This window comes from Perissodus microlepis, chromosome 13, assembly GCF_051167445.1.
Source record: "Perissodus microlepis isolate ML-2025 ecotype Zambia chromosome 13, ASM5116744v1, whole genome shotgun sequence".
Lineage (NCBI taxonomy): Eukaryota > Metazoa > Chordata > Actinopteri > Cichliformes > Cichlidae > Perissodus > Perissodus microlepis.
The window spans coordinates 16,770,105-16,786,397 of NC_140473.1; the positions used below are offsets into that span (position 1 = coordinate 16,770,105).

Genomic DNA, 16,293 nt, shown 5'->3' on the forward strand with positions numbered 1-16,293 from the left:
CACTGTTAAACACACAGAGAAAGTTTCCTGGGCAAAGTTTATCTGCGTGACACCTGACTGCATTAAGTATCTCACTTTAGGTTTGGTCTGACAGGCAGGTGGAAAGAACTACTGAAAATGTAGAGTTTACAATTAGAGCCGCACTATCATATTTCCTGTTTGTCCCCCACTCTGAGACACAGAGAGAGAGGGAGAGAGAGAGAGGCCTGTACCATAAACAGCCTACTTACCAACACATTCTGACATTTAACCATTATTTTTAGATAATGGCCTTTTCCCTCTTATAATTTTAAGTATTTTTCTTCTATATGATTAATACATAAATTCAACATTTTATTAATTCAATTTAGTGTTTAAGAGGTAGGACTGACAAGTCACTTCTTACATTTTTGAATAAACTGTAAAGTCTCCAGAGAAAATCATATGTAGTCCACAGTGTGTCGAGTTATAACAAAGTCTGCAACATGATGTTAATAAATCTACATCAGTGCTGCCGAATAAAACAGTGAAAGGCACAGCTGTTTGCAATTTCAAATCGATTTTTATTTATTTATTTTTATTTTTGGTGATACACATTAATGGGCAAGTTTTACAGTTTCTTTTAATTCAGCACCTGCAACGCTGTTTTGTTCTTTGATTTCTTTGCTTTTTTCTTCCTCGTTCCTTTATCAATTCGTAGCTCATTGGAGCAGGGTTGCTTCCTCTTTTTGTTGTCGCCTAAACCGTTTAGTTTTGGATGATCGGTCAAAGATTCTGACAACCAGCGGGGAGAAGCAGGACGCCCAGCCGGGGAGACAGCGCAGGAGGCCGGACAGATCTACTGGGCTGCATCGGAGAGACGCACCATTAGACAAGGGAGAGCCATGCCTCACAGCGCGGGTCGATCAGGTAAGGATTTCTCCCTCTGCCTCATACTAATGTCAGCGTTTGTTTGCAGGTGTGTTGGTTGCGCTGTGCGGGACAGTCTCTGGCGGATGCAGCTTTCTTCCTAATACTCATCTGGATTTGTATTCTTTATTATTTAACCAATCTGCGCTTTTCTTTCGTTATTGTGAACTGCTTTTACGCATTTATATTTCGTTTTTGTTGTCGTAAAATATCAGAAATTAAGGTAAGAACTTTGTATTTTAATGAAATTCATTATTATTATGATTATTATTATTTTTATTATTATTATTATTGCACCATTTTGCTAAATAGCCTATCAACATCACCTACATGCTCGAGGCTCTAATTGAAAACATAGATCACAATCTAATTCACCTCTCAATTTTGAGTTTAGATGGGAAGATCAATGGAAAACAGTTGTAATGATCTAATTAATTATGGAAAAATTAAAAGCAAGTACAAAATCAATCTGTGGTGGTGTCGAGAATGGAGTCAAATTGATATCCATCTGCTCCTGTTATAAAGCACATGAATAAGCAATCTAAGGACGCAGCTGATATCCTGCAGTTTGGCATAGCCTACCCATATGGCTTTGGGTGTCAGGAGACTCCAGATCATGGTGGGATGCTGCACGTGGCTCTCGATATGATGCTGATGTGTTAACAAATAAAGAGGAAATGAATTCATGGGGAAAAATTAAATTACAATTGTGGAAAAAAAGAAAGATAAAAGATGGAAGTAAAAGTTTTAAGTGCACCGTGCGTACTGCACTTGAGCACTTGAGGTTGTTTTGTTTTTTTGGTTTTTTTGGTTTTTTTCAGCGTTTACTTCACTGACTCCTAGGGTTTTTCATTGAGTTGAGAAAAAAAAGTGAAGTTGGACATTTACGCTGTGCAAACAGGGATTTGTAAGATTTTTATTGATTTATTTTCGATAAAATCTAATAAATCTCAATAAACTAGAGTTAGAGCTTGCGCAGAAGTGGAAGTGAACAAGCTTTACGCTTAAAGAGAAGCTTGCAGGGAGTTGCTGTGCAGTGGTGTCATGGGGCACATTAGGACTCCTCGAGTATATTTCAAATGCCTAATTAATGAAGATGAAAATTGTCACATTTCTATCAATCTCTGTGTTATTTCATTCTCAACTGGTAATAGATGCAAATTTACAATCAGATATTTTTGCATTGAAATTAGACTATATAGAAACATACAACGTGGGCAATCGACGCTTACTTATTTTATTTTTATTTTATGTTTTTATTTGTGTGTGTGTGTGTGTGTGTGTGTGTGTGTGTGTGTGTGTGTGTGTGTGTGTGTGTGTTTACATTGTCCCATACAGCAGCAATCTGAAAATAGTGGTGGTCATGTGCTATTAAAAGGAAGAAAGAACGAAAGAAGGAAAGAAAGAAGAAGAAGAAGAAGAAGAGGGGTTTGTTTTGTCCTCTTTGAAGCCATCAGACCCTCCCTCTGTCTCTCTCTTCTGTGTCTTTACATTTCCACGCAGTGAACGTATTAAATATAGTTATCAAGATTAGCCTGTAATTTCCGTTGTAGTACACAAGCTTGATATTTACATTCCCAATAGCGTGTAGGGCCTATTTGTTGATAACGAACCTAAAGGATGTGTAAACAGTTTAACCTCTACCAGCATCATTCAAATACACTGACGAAAATTAATTCTCTGAAATATATTCAAATCAAATGTTCTTATGTTGTTTTCCACGAGCTCAGAAATTCTTTACTGTGTAAATCAGGCAAGGGGGAAAAAGGAAAATCGAAAACAATAATTGTATTAGGTCCTTGGTGGCTGTGGTTTTAAAAGGGGTGAAGTCAGGACTAACAGTTTCTTAATTATCACGCCGTTTGTTTTGCTGTAGTGCTGTGACACGGGGACGTCATCGTGGCACTACAGAGAAGTATGGGGGCAAATAGGGGTGTTGTGGGCGAAATGGCAGCAGCTTTAGGGCAAAAGTGCATTGATGTGTGAAATTACAGCCCATGGTGCTACATATTGTACCAGAAGCTCCCTTCCCAAAAAATGCAGAAACAAAAAAAAAACGTGGAGGGAAAAAAGGTGGAAAAAAGAGGAATAGTCCTCAAACGTGTCCAGAGGGCAGCTGGATGCAACACAAACTGCCGCCATGAAGTCCACAAAACTTCTAAATAACAGCCAGAGATTGCGGTTGTTGTGCTTGCTGTGCCAGTCAAAAACAAACGTACAAAAATTCAGCTGAATGCAAGGTGACTGCTCAGGCACACCATTCACTGGAAAACACAGCTTACAGTTCACTATCATCCAGCCTATTTATAGAAAACAAAGTGACACCATTCTGATGGATAACCTGAAAAATGCATTAACACGTAGAAGTTAATGTTAACCTCACGCTGCAGCTCATGCAGGTGAGTACGCTTTAAATCTCCTTTGATTTCATGTTTTTTCCCCTCCTTTTCTGACGGATTCAGTTCCTCCAAAGAAAAGATTACGAGTGCGTAATTGGCAGTACTCTTACCACACCAACCTTTGACCCGACCAGCCTCAGCAGCGTCAGCCCTCCTTCCTATACCTGTCTGCCTCCATGAGCGCGGTGGGCTGTGTAACCTACTGTATGAGCGCCATCTACAGAGCGGTGCTGCACACAGGCCCAGGAGTAGATGATGATGATGGTGATGATGATGGTGGCCTGCTGACTGACGCTCCCCTGCACACCTCACACACCACTTCTCTGACCACACACACGCACACACACACATATGGGTAAATAAGGTTTGGCAGTTTCTGAATGTGAAAACTTTATTTGTATTTAACCAGCTCCAACATATTTTTAACGTGTATTTAGGAGCAGAAAAAATTAAAGCAAGGAAATGCTTTCATGTAGATTTTGGTGCAAAAGTTCACGAAATTCCTTTTTAGCCATTCTCCCAAGCTTACAAAGTTGGTTAAATAAAACGCGGAGGGTTTCGTCTTATCTTTGTTTAATTTACAAGAAAATTGTACCATCTGTAATTATGTAATAATGATTCTTTGAGGTGTCTGCGTGTTTTTTAGGCTCTGCTATAACAAAAATCTTCACTGTGTTTGTGTTGGTAGTCCTCTCACTGAAAGCGTCCGAGCAGCATGGCTTTAAAGTAGCCTGACAGTGCTTTACCTCTTTTCTACCTCCTGCCTTTAATTTCCTTGATTCTTTACCCCAAAGTCTCATCATTTCCCATTTCGTCTCCCTCCCCTTCCTGGCTGTCGGATGCAGGGACCTCCTCATTTGAGCTGCAGGTTTTTACGTGGGCGAATCACAAAGTGTTGGAATCTATTGCCTTTGTCTGACAAGTCATCCATCTCTATGCAAGGGGATCTGTGGGATGGAGGTAGGAGGGGGGGTGAACTGTGGGACTGCAGCTTTTAGAAACAGACACACAAGGAGAGGGGTTTCATTTTCTGCCCAAAGCTTCGTTCAGGCACAGCCCATTCTGGAGGAGAGGGGGACTCGCTGCTCTGTACTTCGCCGTGTCCATGTTGTTGTCATCTCCGCCCCTATCTGATTAAACCACAGAGCCTGCCGGTCCACCACGCCGTCAGAGGAGAGGGATTTTTTTTCCGGTCGCAGATTCCTGAGCGGAGCAGTGGAGACTCGGTTTTACGCTTCTGTTTTCCTCATGATGTCCCTTAAAAACAAACAGTGACCCGCTTCGAGCCAATGTTTCCGCGACTGGTGCGCTCTGCACACGCGTGGGTCATGCACTGCACCTGACAGCCCCTTCTGCAGACTTTTGAGTTTAGACTTTTTTTTTTTTATTCCAGGAGGAAAACTTAGCATCGCGCCCAAGAAGTTGTTCACTGCTTGTTCACCGCGGACTCTTCCCACACGGACTGTGTTACACCAACATCTAAATCCTTGATTGTTTTTTTTTTCTTTTTGTCATTTAAGCTGCATCACCGAGGCGAAACGGCGACCTCAGTCGATTACCTTTCTTTCCTTTGCTATCCCATGGATATTCACTGCAAAGCAGACCCCTTCTCAGCGATGCACCGTGAGTATGCTGAATTAGTTTAGAAACCAAAAACATGTCTGTCATCCTACTTTACTTTTTAGCGCACAAAAAGAAAAAAACGATCCTGTGCACTTGCAATGATTGCGCTCTAATTTAAATAGAAATGAAACAGTTACGATAGCGAAATGTAAGGTGATTGATATTTTTTATTGGGCCTCGCTGTTTTCCCCCCTATTGTCCAATGAAATGTACACAATTCTCACATCTAAAATCTTGCTACCTTTACTTTTTTTTTCAAATTGATTTTTTCCCCCCACTGGTTGACTTAAAAGGCTAATTGTAAAAATATAGTTTTAGCAGTTTTTGACGTTAATTTTATGATAATATAATGCAGAGTAAATAATAACACATGGCTGATGAATTAAAATGAAATAATAAAAAACGGAAGATTTCTGACTTATTTTTAAACCCACGTGGGTGAAATCCGCCTTTATTTGTGTGTTTTTAGTTTATTATCTTTAAACTTTATTAACCCTGAGGTTGGTTGTGGGAAATATGTAGGTCTGTATTTAAGACACAAGTGGAGGGGGGGGGATTTAAAAAGAAAAGAGTTAATTTAAATACAAAGCTTTTATTACCTGGGAAATCACCTGCCACATTCAGGCTACTTTTAGGGAGGCAGGGAGCACGCTGTGTGCAAATGGATGTAGCCTTAACGTTTCACTTTATTAACAATCTCTCACTTTGGATTCGGATGGTAAAGAATTAAAGTGATGACAGAGTTTAGAAAGCGTCTGCTTTTTTTCTGCTTATTTTTTCCTCGCGTATTCCTCCATATGATATGCGTAAAAGAAGACCCGGACTCTGTGTGAATTATTTATCCCCACCTCCTTCGCACAATCCGCGTTTGTAATATGAGTTATCAAAGCTTGTTTTAATTATTTACAATAATTGTGCAAGGAAAATTAAACAGGTTGAAACGTAATATCTGCGACATGTGTTAGGCTGCAGGAGGGGGGGAGATCCTTTTGGAAAATATTGCCTAACCAAGCCAGTGAGCAGGGACAGAGGAGATCCTGGAAATGAAAAAGAAAAAGTACATAGATTTTATTTTATGAAAAAGAAAAAGTACATAGATTTTATTTTATGAAAAAGAAAAAGTAGATAGATTTTATTTTTAAATTGTGATATTTTTTTTCTTTTATATTTCACTGTTACATTTGCTGGACAAAAATCCTCTAAAAATTGAATGTTTTAAAATTAGTTTAAAATTGTGGCAGCTTTAATTTATTTATTATTATTATTATTATTATTATTATTATTATTATTATTATTATTATTATTATTATTGAAGAGCATCAGAGTTCGCTAATATTCAGATTTGCGTGTGTTAGCGCTACTTTGATTTCATTTACTCTGAAAATTCAACACACACACACAGTAGAGGGCTGATGAGCACACACAGTAGATGTGTGTTCTGCAGGTATGTAATGTTATGTCCCCTCCTCGTGTTGCTGTTGTATCCCACGCAGGGCACGGCGGTGTGAACCAGCTCGGCGGGGTGTTTGTGAACGGCAGACCCCTTCCCGACGTGGTGAGGCAGCGGATCGTGGAGCTGGCCCACCAGGGCGTCCGGCCCTGCGACATCTCCAGACAGCTACGGGTCAGTCACGGCTGTGTCAGCAAAATCCTCGGCAGGTAAAAGGGGGGATACACTACCAAACAGAGCCCTGTGTGTGTCAAACATCAATCTTCTATAGCTGCTATATGCGCACCCAGCTCTATTTCAGCCTCAGTCATCGGTTATATAGGCAGGTCATTTTTTTCTCTCCCTTTCTTTCTTTCTTTCTTTCTTTCTCTCTCTCTCCCTCTCTCTTTTTTCTTGAACGCAGCAGTTCTGTGTCCCAGATTTTCAATCCATCACCTGCAGCCCCACAAGAGAAAAGCATCATAATCATGAAATAAATGTTAAGAGGGGAGTTTACAGCTAAATATTAATGAGAAAAAATATCCCAGAGAAATATGAGGCTGGCTGTCGGTGACGAAGAAATGGTGCTATCACTTCTCTACAAAAAAAAAAGAAAAGAAAAAGAAAGAAAGAAAGAAAGAAAGAAAGAAACTCGAATTGGAATAAAAGCGGCAAAATCCAGAAAACTACCACAATCTACCCAAACTCGCCTTTGAGCATCAGATGTTACTGTGAGAAATAAACGCCAAATATATACTTTCCGTTCCTATATTTGTCCATCGGTGTAAAAAAATAAATAAATATGAGCAATTAGGTAATTTTACTTCAGAGCACAAATGCTGTGAGATAATATTCTGACATATATTTTTTTCAGCTATCAGAAGGCATTTCAGAGGTATTTCATTTCACACACACTGTATGTTTGTCACCAACATTTACCAGTAGGTTATGGTGGCATGTAGTGCATGCTACTGTAAGCTTATGCAGACTGGAAATGAGGTCCAGACTGCGCTCTTACAGCTAAACTATCCTTTGTTCTGTCCTTCTCACTGCTCATATTGTTTAATTTTAATTATACTGCTTTTTTCGTTGAAAATCCGCTTTGTGCGCCTTCCAGCTGACACTTAATTAGGCCCATATAACAGCACACTTGCAGGCCAATTAATAGATTAATGCCGCCATAATGTTCGTAGGTATTTTTTTTTCTTTAGCCTATATGTAACTGCAGAAGATCGATGGAGATTGTTTCCACACAAACGATTTTGTTAAAGCCACCTTTCTCACTGATCACACGACTGATTTAAATAAAGGAGGGATCCATTCAGGAACACTCGCTCTGTCCCCATACAGGTACTACGAAACCGGCAGTATTAAACCCGGGGTTATTGGTGGCTCCAAACCAAAGGTTGCAACTCCAAAAGTGGTGGACAAAATTGCAGAATATAAACGGCAGAATCCAACCATGTTCGCTTGGGAAATAAGGGACCGACTACTGGCTGAGGGCGTCTGCGATAATGACACGGTTCCCAGCGTTTCATCCATCAACAGGTAGGTGGCACGGCTTTATTTCATTTCTTAGAAGGCGCGCTAAACTGCGGCAAAGCGCGCAAACTCTTCCAGGAACAAAGCTGTGAACTTATTTCTTTTTAAACGGCTTGCAAGTGATGGAAAAAACAGGGGGGGACAGATTTAAAAAAACAACAACAACAACAACAGAAAGGAACTTTTTGTCGTTTACCAAACTTAAAAAAAATAAAAGTGTAGCTTTTTTATCCCCACATACAAGGCTAAAACGAGCCTGTTAGGGGTGGTCTCATAAGTGCAATTCAATCCCCTGTGCGGCCCTGCGCAACACAGCCAGCACGGGCGCTGAGGCTGGAGCCGCGAAGAATCACATCTGTCTCGATAAAAACCGATCAATACAGCGTAACCAGATCCAGAGGCAGAAGGAAATACCCAACAAAGTCGTTCAATACGCGGACCACAGAGGCGGCAGCACCATCGTTATTGCCAGCCAAATGGAGGAAGAGAGTGACAACAGACCACATAGGCTTTTACAGGACAGTTTGTAAAATTATTATTATTGTTATTATTGTTATTAGTATTATTAGTATTATTAGTATTATTATGTGGTGGTGGTAGGAGCTGATTTAACTACAGAATTACAGTGTAAATCAACTAATGTAGAAACTGCAAGAAAAAAAAATAACATTAGTCCAGAAACAGAGGTGATCTGCGGGTATTTGTGGGATAAGGGAGTTTCTGTTCCACGAAAACAGCGAAAGCAGTAGACACCCTACACCTTCACCTTTCCACATGAAGCAGGACAGCAGCAGACAAAGTGTCTTTAGACAGAGGACTCTGGTGAAAAAACCCCTCTGCATGTGTGCAAAGTGAAAAAGCCCGCAGTGCCTGCCAGTGATGAACTTTGGTTAGGAGGCACTGTTCCAGAGAGCTGGTCATCAGCATTACATTTTAATGAGCTGAAGAGAGTCTCATAACACAAGCAGCTAAATGCAGGAGATGGATGAATCTTTGCTAAATTTAAATTAAAAAAAAACAGCAACAACAACAGAAAGATAGGGAAACAGCAGAAAATCACATGGCTCTGGAAATTATATCTTCAATAGGTTTTTAGCACTATTGTGTGTTTGCACCTGTTGTTTCTAAAACCACAGCAGTTTGTAATCCATTTTATGTCTAGTTTTTTTTTTTTTTTTACAAAAATAAAAAAAACAAATTTTGATAATCTGCTCAGTTTGAACTTTGTGGAACAGCAGGACAGGAAGGAACATGTCCTTTGAAACCGCATTAATAATTAACTCTTAGACTTTGTTGCACTGCACAAATCTGCATTTTTTTCATTCCTTAAACATGGCATCACAAATCAAAACATAGCAATCAGTGAGCCTTACTCCACTTTTATTCCCTAAAGTCTTTCTTGGCATTGAAAAGAAGTTAACTGGCACTTTTAGCAAAATCTTCTCTTTACTCGAGTGATCGCTCTGTATAATTGTCAAAGTACTGGCTTTTTAAAATATTAGCTTAATTTCTTGCTTGCTGATGTTAAAGGGAGGAATGGGAATGGTGTGGAGGAGGAAGAAAAGAACGAATAGAAGTATTAGAGCCAGTCAGGAGGACTGAAAGGGAGAGCGGACCCCTGGTGGTCTTTGTGGTTAAGGATCTGACCTCTGCTCTGTTGACTAAAGAGGATGTCCTGGCTTTAAACACATTTTTCCTGCATTAATTATTAAAGATTACACAGAGACTGGGTTGCACTTTGTTTTGTTGTCGCAGAGAGAGGAGTTTCCATCCGCTGCACCATGCCCAGTGGACAAAGGCATACCCATGAGCGGCTTTCAATCATATTGATCCACATTTTAATACTTCTTTGGGGATTACATTTTTTTTTACAACTGTGAAACACCAAAGTCGTTAATTCATCCATCCAAATTGCTTATTCAATATCAACAACATAGACTCGAAACAAAGTCCTTGAATTTATGAGACTCCCTCGAGTCATGAGGTCAGATAACTGTTGTGGTGAGATGTTAGAAATTCAAATATGATATTGATGTGTGTTTTCTGGAGGAGACTACCTGCCTTTGTTGCCCCGCCTGAAGGAGAGAGCACGGAGGACACATGAGATAGTGAGGGGAATGAAAAGAGTCTGATGTACATTTTTGCCCCTGAGGACGTTAACCCCATAGATGCCTGATTCAGAACTGATAGCTTATTGCCAGATGCCACGTGTGAGCGCCATTCGCCTCATTTGCAGTCTGTAAAAGTCCGTTTTTGTCACATACCTCTAAAGTGAGAGGGCACACAATACTGCCTGTTATTCAATGATCTCACGTTGAGCTGTCAATCAGAACATTACCATAGTCACAGTTTAATGTAATGCGATCATGCCCCATAAGAGCTGAGCTTGTGCAAATCCCACTGTGCTCGTCTTCCTAAAAGAAATACAGCAATCATCAGATTTACTGTAAAATAAAATTTGCCTTCATTTGTTTTAATTACAGCCTGCTTTAGTTTTTTTTATTTATTTACTTATTAAGTGTACAACAGATTAATCGGCACCGGAGGTGACAGCAGTCTCAGCTTCAGCAAATAAGATGCTATTGGTTTCCTTTCACAAATAATGTATGGTTCACAATTTGCATTTGCTGTTCCTCTCTGCCATTCGTTGTCAGTTTTTCTATCTGGGAGTTCCAATCAATAGGGTCTGATCCTCGGTCAGCCCGGGGGATTCCTGCGTGCTACACTCGGCAAGTGAAAAAAGGGCAAAAAAAGTGAGAAATACAGAAATAAATCGGCGACGAGTAAAGAAAGAAAGAAAGAAAAGTAAGAGATGAAGGTTTGAAAGGCAGCTATTGCAAAGTACAGTAAAGCTGATAGAACACTGGACAGTAAAGAGAGTTGAAATGAGAAAAGAGGATGAGAGTGGGAGTGAAAGATCAGCTTTGAGAGATGGGGAGAGAGAGAGAGGAGCGCAAGGAGAAAAGAGGGAGTGGGGAGCAGGAGAGGCAGATTATTAGAGTTGGCCAGGTAGAGCCAGTGAAGCTGATCATTGAGGTGAATTGATGTGATTTCATGCTTTGTTTGCAAGATCATTCAGACCAAAGTGCAATGAAGACTTTCCCGCCACATCACATCTTACTGCTATAGAGACTTTATCATATTTCTAACCTCAGAATCCAGCTAGATTGAATCCAGAGTCTCAGGGGGCAGCCCCCATTCAGTCTTGCACAGGAGACGAGAGATTGCTCCTAAAGCCCCGAGATTGGCTATTGGTGACAGGGGCCTGAATATGAGGATACAAGTGCCCCAAACGATGGAGCACTTGTACATGCACAGATGTAAGTGGACGTGATGTGTCATGTTTAAGTGTCCTGTGGCGGACCGGTACGGTGTAAAATCTCAATGCTCTGAAAGCACTATTGATTGATCCGTGTGTGTTGTTCCCCTTACCAGGATTATCCGCACCAAAGTCCAGCAGCAATTCCACCCATCCCCTGACGGATCTGTTACACCACTCTCCACGCCCGGCCATACCATAGGTGAGCATCAATACGGCTACACAGGCCAATCAAACGAGCAAATCGGGGCTGCAGAAAGAATAAGAAACGGAAAAAAAAACTACACATGAACACATATTAACCCACGTTAACCTGAAGAGACACACAAACACACACAGTACTGCATGCGCACTCTAACTCTGCTTTCTCTGTCAGTGCCCAGCACAGCCTCCCCTCCTGTGACCAGCGCCTCCAACAATCCCGTAGGATCCTACTCCATCAACGGCATTCTGGGTATCCCCCGCTCCAATGGTGAGAAGAGGAAACGAGACGATGGTAAGGGAGACATAAGATCCCTTTGTTTGCCATCCTTTTAATTCTTTTCATCACTCATCTCCTACTTTTTTCCTGTGTGTGAAGAAGATGGCATTTATGACAGCGCTGCAGCCAAGTGTGTTTTTGTGTGCTGTCTCCAGTGACTTGTTATGCTGTATATCAGGCGGGATGAGAGTTGCGAGAGTGCTGTGATTCAATCAGCTTTTCGATGCCCTACGTTTTACCATACGCCTACAGAGCTGTATCTCAATTTTATACCACGCTCAGATGTATTGTAGATATCCCATACAGCTGTCATACAACTCTAAAGCCCTTCGGAAAAGGCATCAACGCTGCTGCTCCGTGCTTTTATTCCAGTAAAGTAACAAACAGCAGAAAAAGTAGCTCTTTTGAAATTTCCTGCTTTGAAATTTCCTGTCAGATAAGTCATGATTTATCATTATGCACTATATTTTTTTTAAAGATAAGGATTGATTGATTTGATTATGATTTTAATTATATTTTTTCCATGATGATTCATTAAAATAATTTTAAGTATATTAAAACATCCCAAAATAAAGTATTTTTTACTAGCAGGGGGCTGGCAGCGAATAGATCTATATACACCCAAAGATTAAGTGAAAGCCTATCCAGTCCAAGCCAGAATTTCTCATTCCGAGGTAAAGCTAGAGAGTGGACACACACACACACTGCCTGAGGGCTAATAGATTATCGGTTGTGCAAACAATTGGCTTTTTTAATGCCTATGAATTAACATGTCCCTGGTGGAGGCTTGAACAGGTGTAGGAACAGACCGGTGGAGGCAGGGAAGGGGCTGTGTGTGTTTGTGAGTGTGTGTTTGTGCTTGTGTGTATGTGTACAAGTGTGATTCTGTGCTTTGAGGTGGCTGATGGGATGTTGAAAATGATCTCAAAGAGCACTTATCAAAACAGGCCACTTCCTTCTTTTATGTTTCTGTCTCTTTAGTTCTCTGGAGTGGCAACCACTTGGATGGGAGGAAAATAGGACATTGTAAGTTTAAGTTAGATAACCTTCTCTTTTGCTTTGGTCAAACAGATCACAATACTCTCACGCACTCTATTTGCTCTTCCAGGGTAATGAGCTTATGAGGTGTGGTGTGGCGGGGAAGACTTTTTCACACAGATTATCTCCCTAGTAATGAAAACGAATAAAGCTAAATAGACTAGAAAATCACGTTTTCCATAGATTGTCATAAACACAATGCAGTTTATTGCAAAAACAAATGTATATTTGCTAACGACTCTATTTTTGTCATTTCTATTCAAACTGGTTTGTGATATAAAAGTTCCAGTGCAGTTTTTTTTGTATTTGGATATTTAATTAAGTAATTTCATTTAATTAATCATATTTTCATTCATCATATTTTAGAATTATAGCGTCTTTTTTTTATTACCAAAAATAAATAGGCACACCTAAACAGCAGAAAATGTCCATTTTGTTAAAGCTAAAATGTTAACATGCTTCTTTGTCTCTTGTAAAAATATAATTAATTTGGGGAAAAAAGTTAAGCAAGATTAGAAACAAAAGGAGATCAGTGGAGGAAAGACTTTGATTTTTAAATCTACAAATAACTGACTGGACTTTGCACGTCTGTATGCTAGTAATTCCTTTAATGCTTGTGCCTACATTGTGATAATCTGACCATGCTAAATGAAAAACCATTGCACACTTTTTGTGCTGATGGTGGTTGCTGGTGATCCTGCTGTGGTTGAAGTCAGTGGTTGCCCTTTTAGGAAGAAAAAGGTCCCCATTACTGCAGGGCTGTAGAGATAATGTAGTGTGACACGCGTTATGTACACCAGGTCCCCGTAAGACGAGCTTCAGGGACATAGGTGCCATAAGAGCTATTAATCTGTCCTTGTCATGTGTTATTGCAAATTAAAAGTAGCATGTTACACTGGACGGCTTTGAGTGAAGATGGGAGAAGGAGAGACTAGAGGAGCAGGGGAATTTGTGAAAAAAAAAAAGTGGGTTTATGAGGGAAGGAGGGAACAAGGAGGTCCAGGCAGCCTCAATGAGAATTGAGCAAGGATTAATTTTAGGATCTGTGCATGCCTGCGAACACACCTATGCACGGAAATGTGTCTTTTATGTGTTTGTGCGTAACTTCGTGGCTTCCGATGCTCTTCACATAGTGAACATAGTGACATTTAAAAAGAATTTGCAATTCTGCAGAGAAAAGCTATTAATTCACAAATTAACATCTCTCCCTCCCTCCCTTCCTCCCTCCCTCTATCTTGGATGTGCATGCTATCGAAAAGACAAAAGAAATAGCCTTAAGGGGGGAAAAGAGAGAGTCTCAGTCCTATCTGTGGAGAGATTGGTTTGCATGTCTGCAAGCAGCGATACCAATTATGCCAGTGCTGGGAGAATGCGTCTCAATGCGCCCCTCTCCTTTGCCCCACCGCTCCCCCCACTCCCTCCTCCCACCACCACTACTACCACCACCCCACCCCGAATCTATCCATAGCCAGATTTATTTGTGTATCTCATTACAGGAAATGGAATGTTGTTCCTGCCAAATGCATTAATAGTGAAGTGGGGAAATTAGCCTGTTGTACAGCCTGCTCTCACCAAGTCATTTAAACCTATGGTGGAGTTGGAAGCCAAGAAAAGACAGAGAGGATTGGGTGACAACTTCTGTGTGATTGTAAAATGTGTATTACAGCGCTATAAGTCCATGCAGTCGTTTGCAAGGTTTGAGGCCTGCGGTAATTTCTCGCAGACTGTTTTGAGCTAATTAATATGTCACATACTTGCATGCTATAACTTGTTCTCTTTGTACATCGAAACATGTTTTTATTAGAGCTGCAGCTTAGTGTTTTCTTAGTCTTAGTATATACTGACAGGTTACTGCTGACCTTGTTGCTTGTTTGCAGTCAGGTTGATGTGACCTAACTATATGTTTTTCTCATCTCTGGCTCTCCAAGTCCTGTGCAGAGCCCGGTGGAGCTCTGGGGAGGACAGGCAGTAGGGAGCCACGGTGATAAATTAGATAGAGAAAGCAAAGGTCATAACTTGTGATTGTAGCGTGGGTGTGGGATAAGTGTAGAAGGAGCTGATGAGTGTGTGAGTGGGGAGGAAAAAAAATACAGCCTAGCAGGTTGCTCATTCATGACATAAAACCATGATCATCGGCAGCAGCCGGAATCATATCAACCTTGCTCAATAGCTTGAGCGAAAAAAAAAATGAATACAGTCACTGTTTTGATTTGTTCACATTTGATATTTGGCCCTTTTGGAGATTGTCCACAATGTATCTTTTAACACACGTGACCCATTTGTGGAGTTTATATCAGTTACTGTATGGATTTAAACCTGGGCCTACACTGGTTGACTAGTCAAGCCACTCCATGACAATGAGTCAATAGAGGATCACTTTAGAAAATAAATGCATCCAGAGCAAGACAGAAAAATGGAATCATGAGCACCATGATGGCCCTGATGGGGTGTGTGTGCGAGAGAGAAAAGCCCAGGTTTGAGAGGGGCCACAGAGCGTAACATAGAGACAAGAGGCTGTTAGGGCCCTGACAGTAGAAGAGGCACAAAAGGGTCCACATTGCATTCCTCCCCCTCCTCCTTCTGTGATCTATCGCTGTCTTTCTCTTCAAGATTTCTTTCCTCCTCTCGTCGTCCCCTTGTTCTTCTTCTTCCTGAGTCTTGTGGTTTAGTAACGTGGCTGTGCGAGCTCCAGCTTACAGTTGTAAACAACATACAATGAGAGCCGTCACAAAAAAAATTTAAAGAGAGGAAATTTACTCAGTGGAGAGGAATCATGTCAGAGAAAAGTCAATTATGGGCAGCAATGCAGAGAATTAATGGAGCGATGCATTACTCAGCTTGAGGAGGGAGAAACGGCACGAGAAAAGTAGGGATACGTTAATTGCATTTCTACAAATACTCACCACACAGGGCGGCTGTGTTAAACGGCAGACTGAAAGCAGAGGAGGACAAAGAAAAATACAAGATGGGCATAAAACAGTGAGAGAGACTCTGTGGCAAATAGCAAAAAGAATTTCACATATTTCGACGTATGAATATTCCTTTGAATTTCTTTTGCAGTTTTTGACAGATTTGTCCAAGTCAAATATTTTCCCCTCAAATCTGACCAATACAGTGTCTTGCTCAAAGAACCACTAACCCTGCATTCAAAGGCTAAATAACTGCCACCAGATCTTATTAATATTCCAGAATATACATTTAAGTGGTTTTATTTATTTATTATAAACTTTCTGTCAAATCTAGTAAATAAAACAAATAAAATAAAATAAGTGGAGATCTGCAAAATCCTGTCAATGCAGCCGCGGTGGAAGCAGTGAGAGCAAATATCAAATAAGCATCACTGTGCCTGCTGACAGTCAGTACACTGGTTGGGGTGCTAAATCGAATTAATAAAGCTCTTAAACATGCCACAACATAACAGGATCTTAACAGCCATGGCAGTGTTGCTGCTTCTCTCCCTCTTTCTCCCCCACCCCACCCACCTCTCTCCTTTCCGCTTCAGAGCTTTCATAAATATAGCTAGCTTACAGGGAAGGAGTGTTCACCCTCTGGGTATACCAGTTTGTTTGCGCTC

The 16,293-nt window shown here is 40.7% G+C and overlaps 1 protein-coding gene across 8 annotated transcripts in view; it reads left to right on the forward strand.

Annotated features, from left to right (window-relative positions):
* Positions 1–3,614: 3,614 nt before the first annotated feature.
* Positions 3,615–16,293, forward strand: part of pax2a (paired box 2a) — a 29,944-nt gene continuing 17,265 nt past the window's right edge. Inside the window, exons 1-7 of one of the 8 annotated variants that reach the window (XM_084948586.1) lie at positions 3,615–4,910; positions 6,404–6,569; positions 7,214–7,234; positions 7,690–7,887; positions 11,317–11,402; positions 11,577–11,696; positions 12,663–12,707. In XM_084948586.1, the coding sequence (XP_084804712.1) occupies positions 4,868–4,910; positions 6,404–6,569; positions 7,214–7,234; positions 7,690–7,887; positions 11,317–11,402; positions 11,577–11,696; positions 12,663–12,707 (679 nt within the window). In that variant the 5' untranslated portion in view covers positions 3,615–4,867. The remainder of the gene's footprint in view (positions 4,911–6,403; positions 6,570–7,213; positions 7,235–7,689; positions 7,888–11,316; positions 11,403–11,576; positions 11,697–12,662; positions 12,708–16,293) is intronic. The other 7 variants (XM_084948585.1, XM_084948587.1, XM_084948581.1 and 4 more) reach the window with 7 other exon arrangements.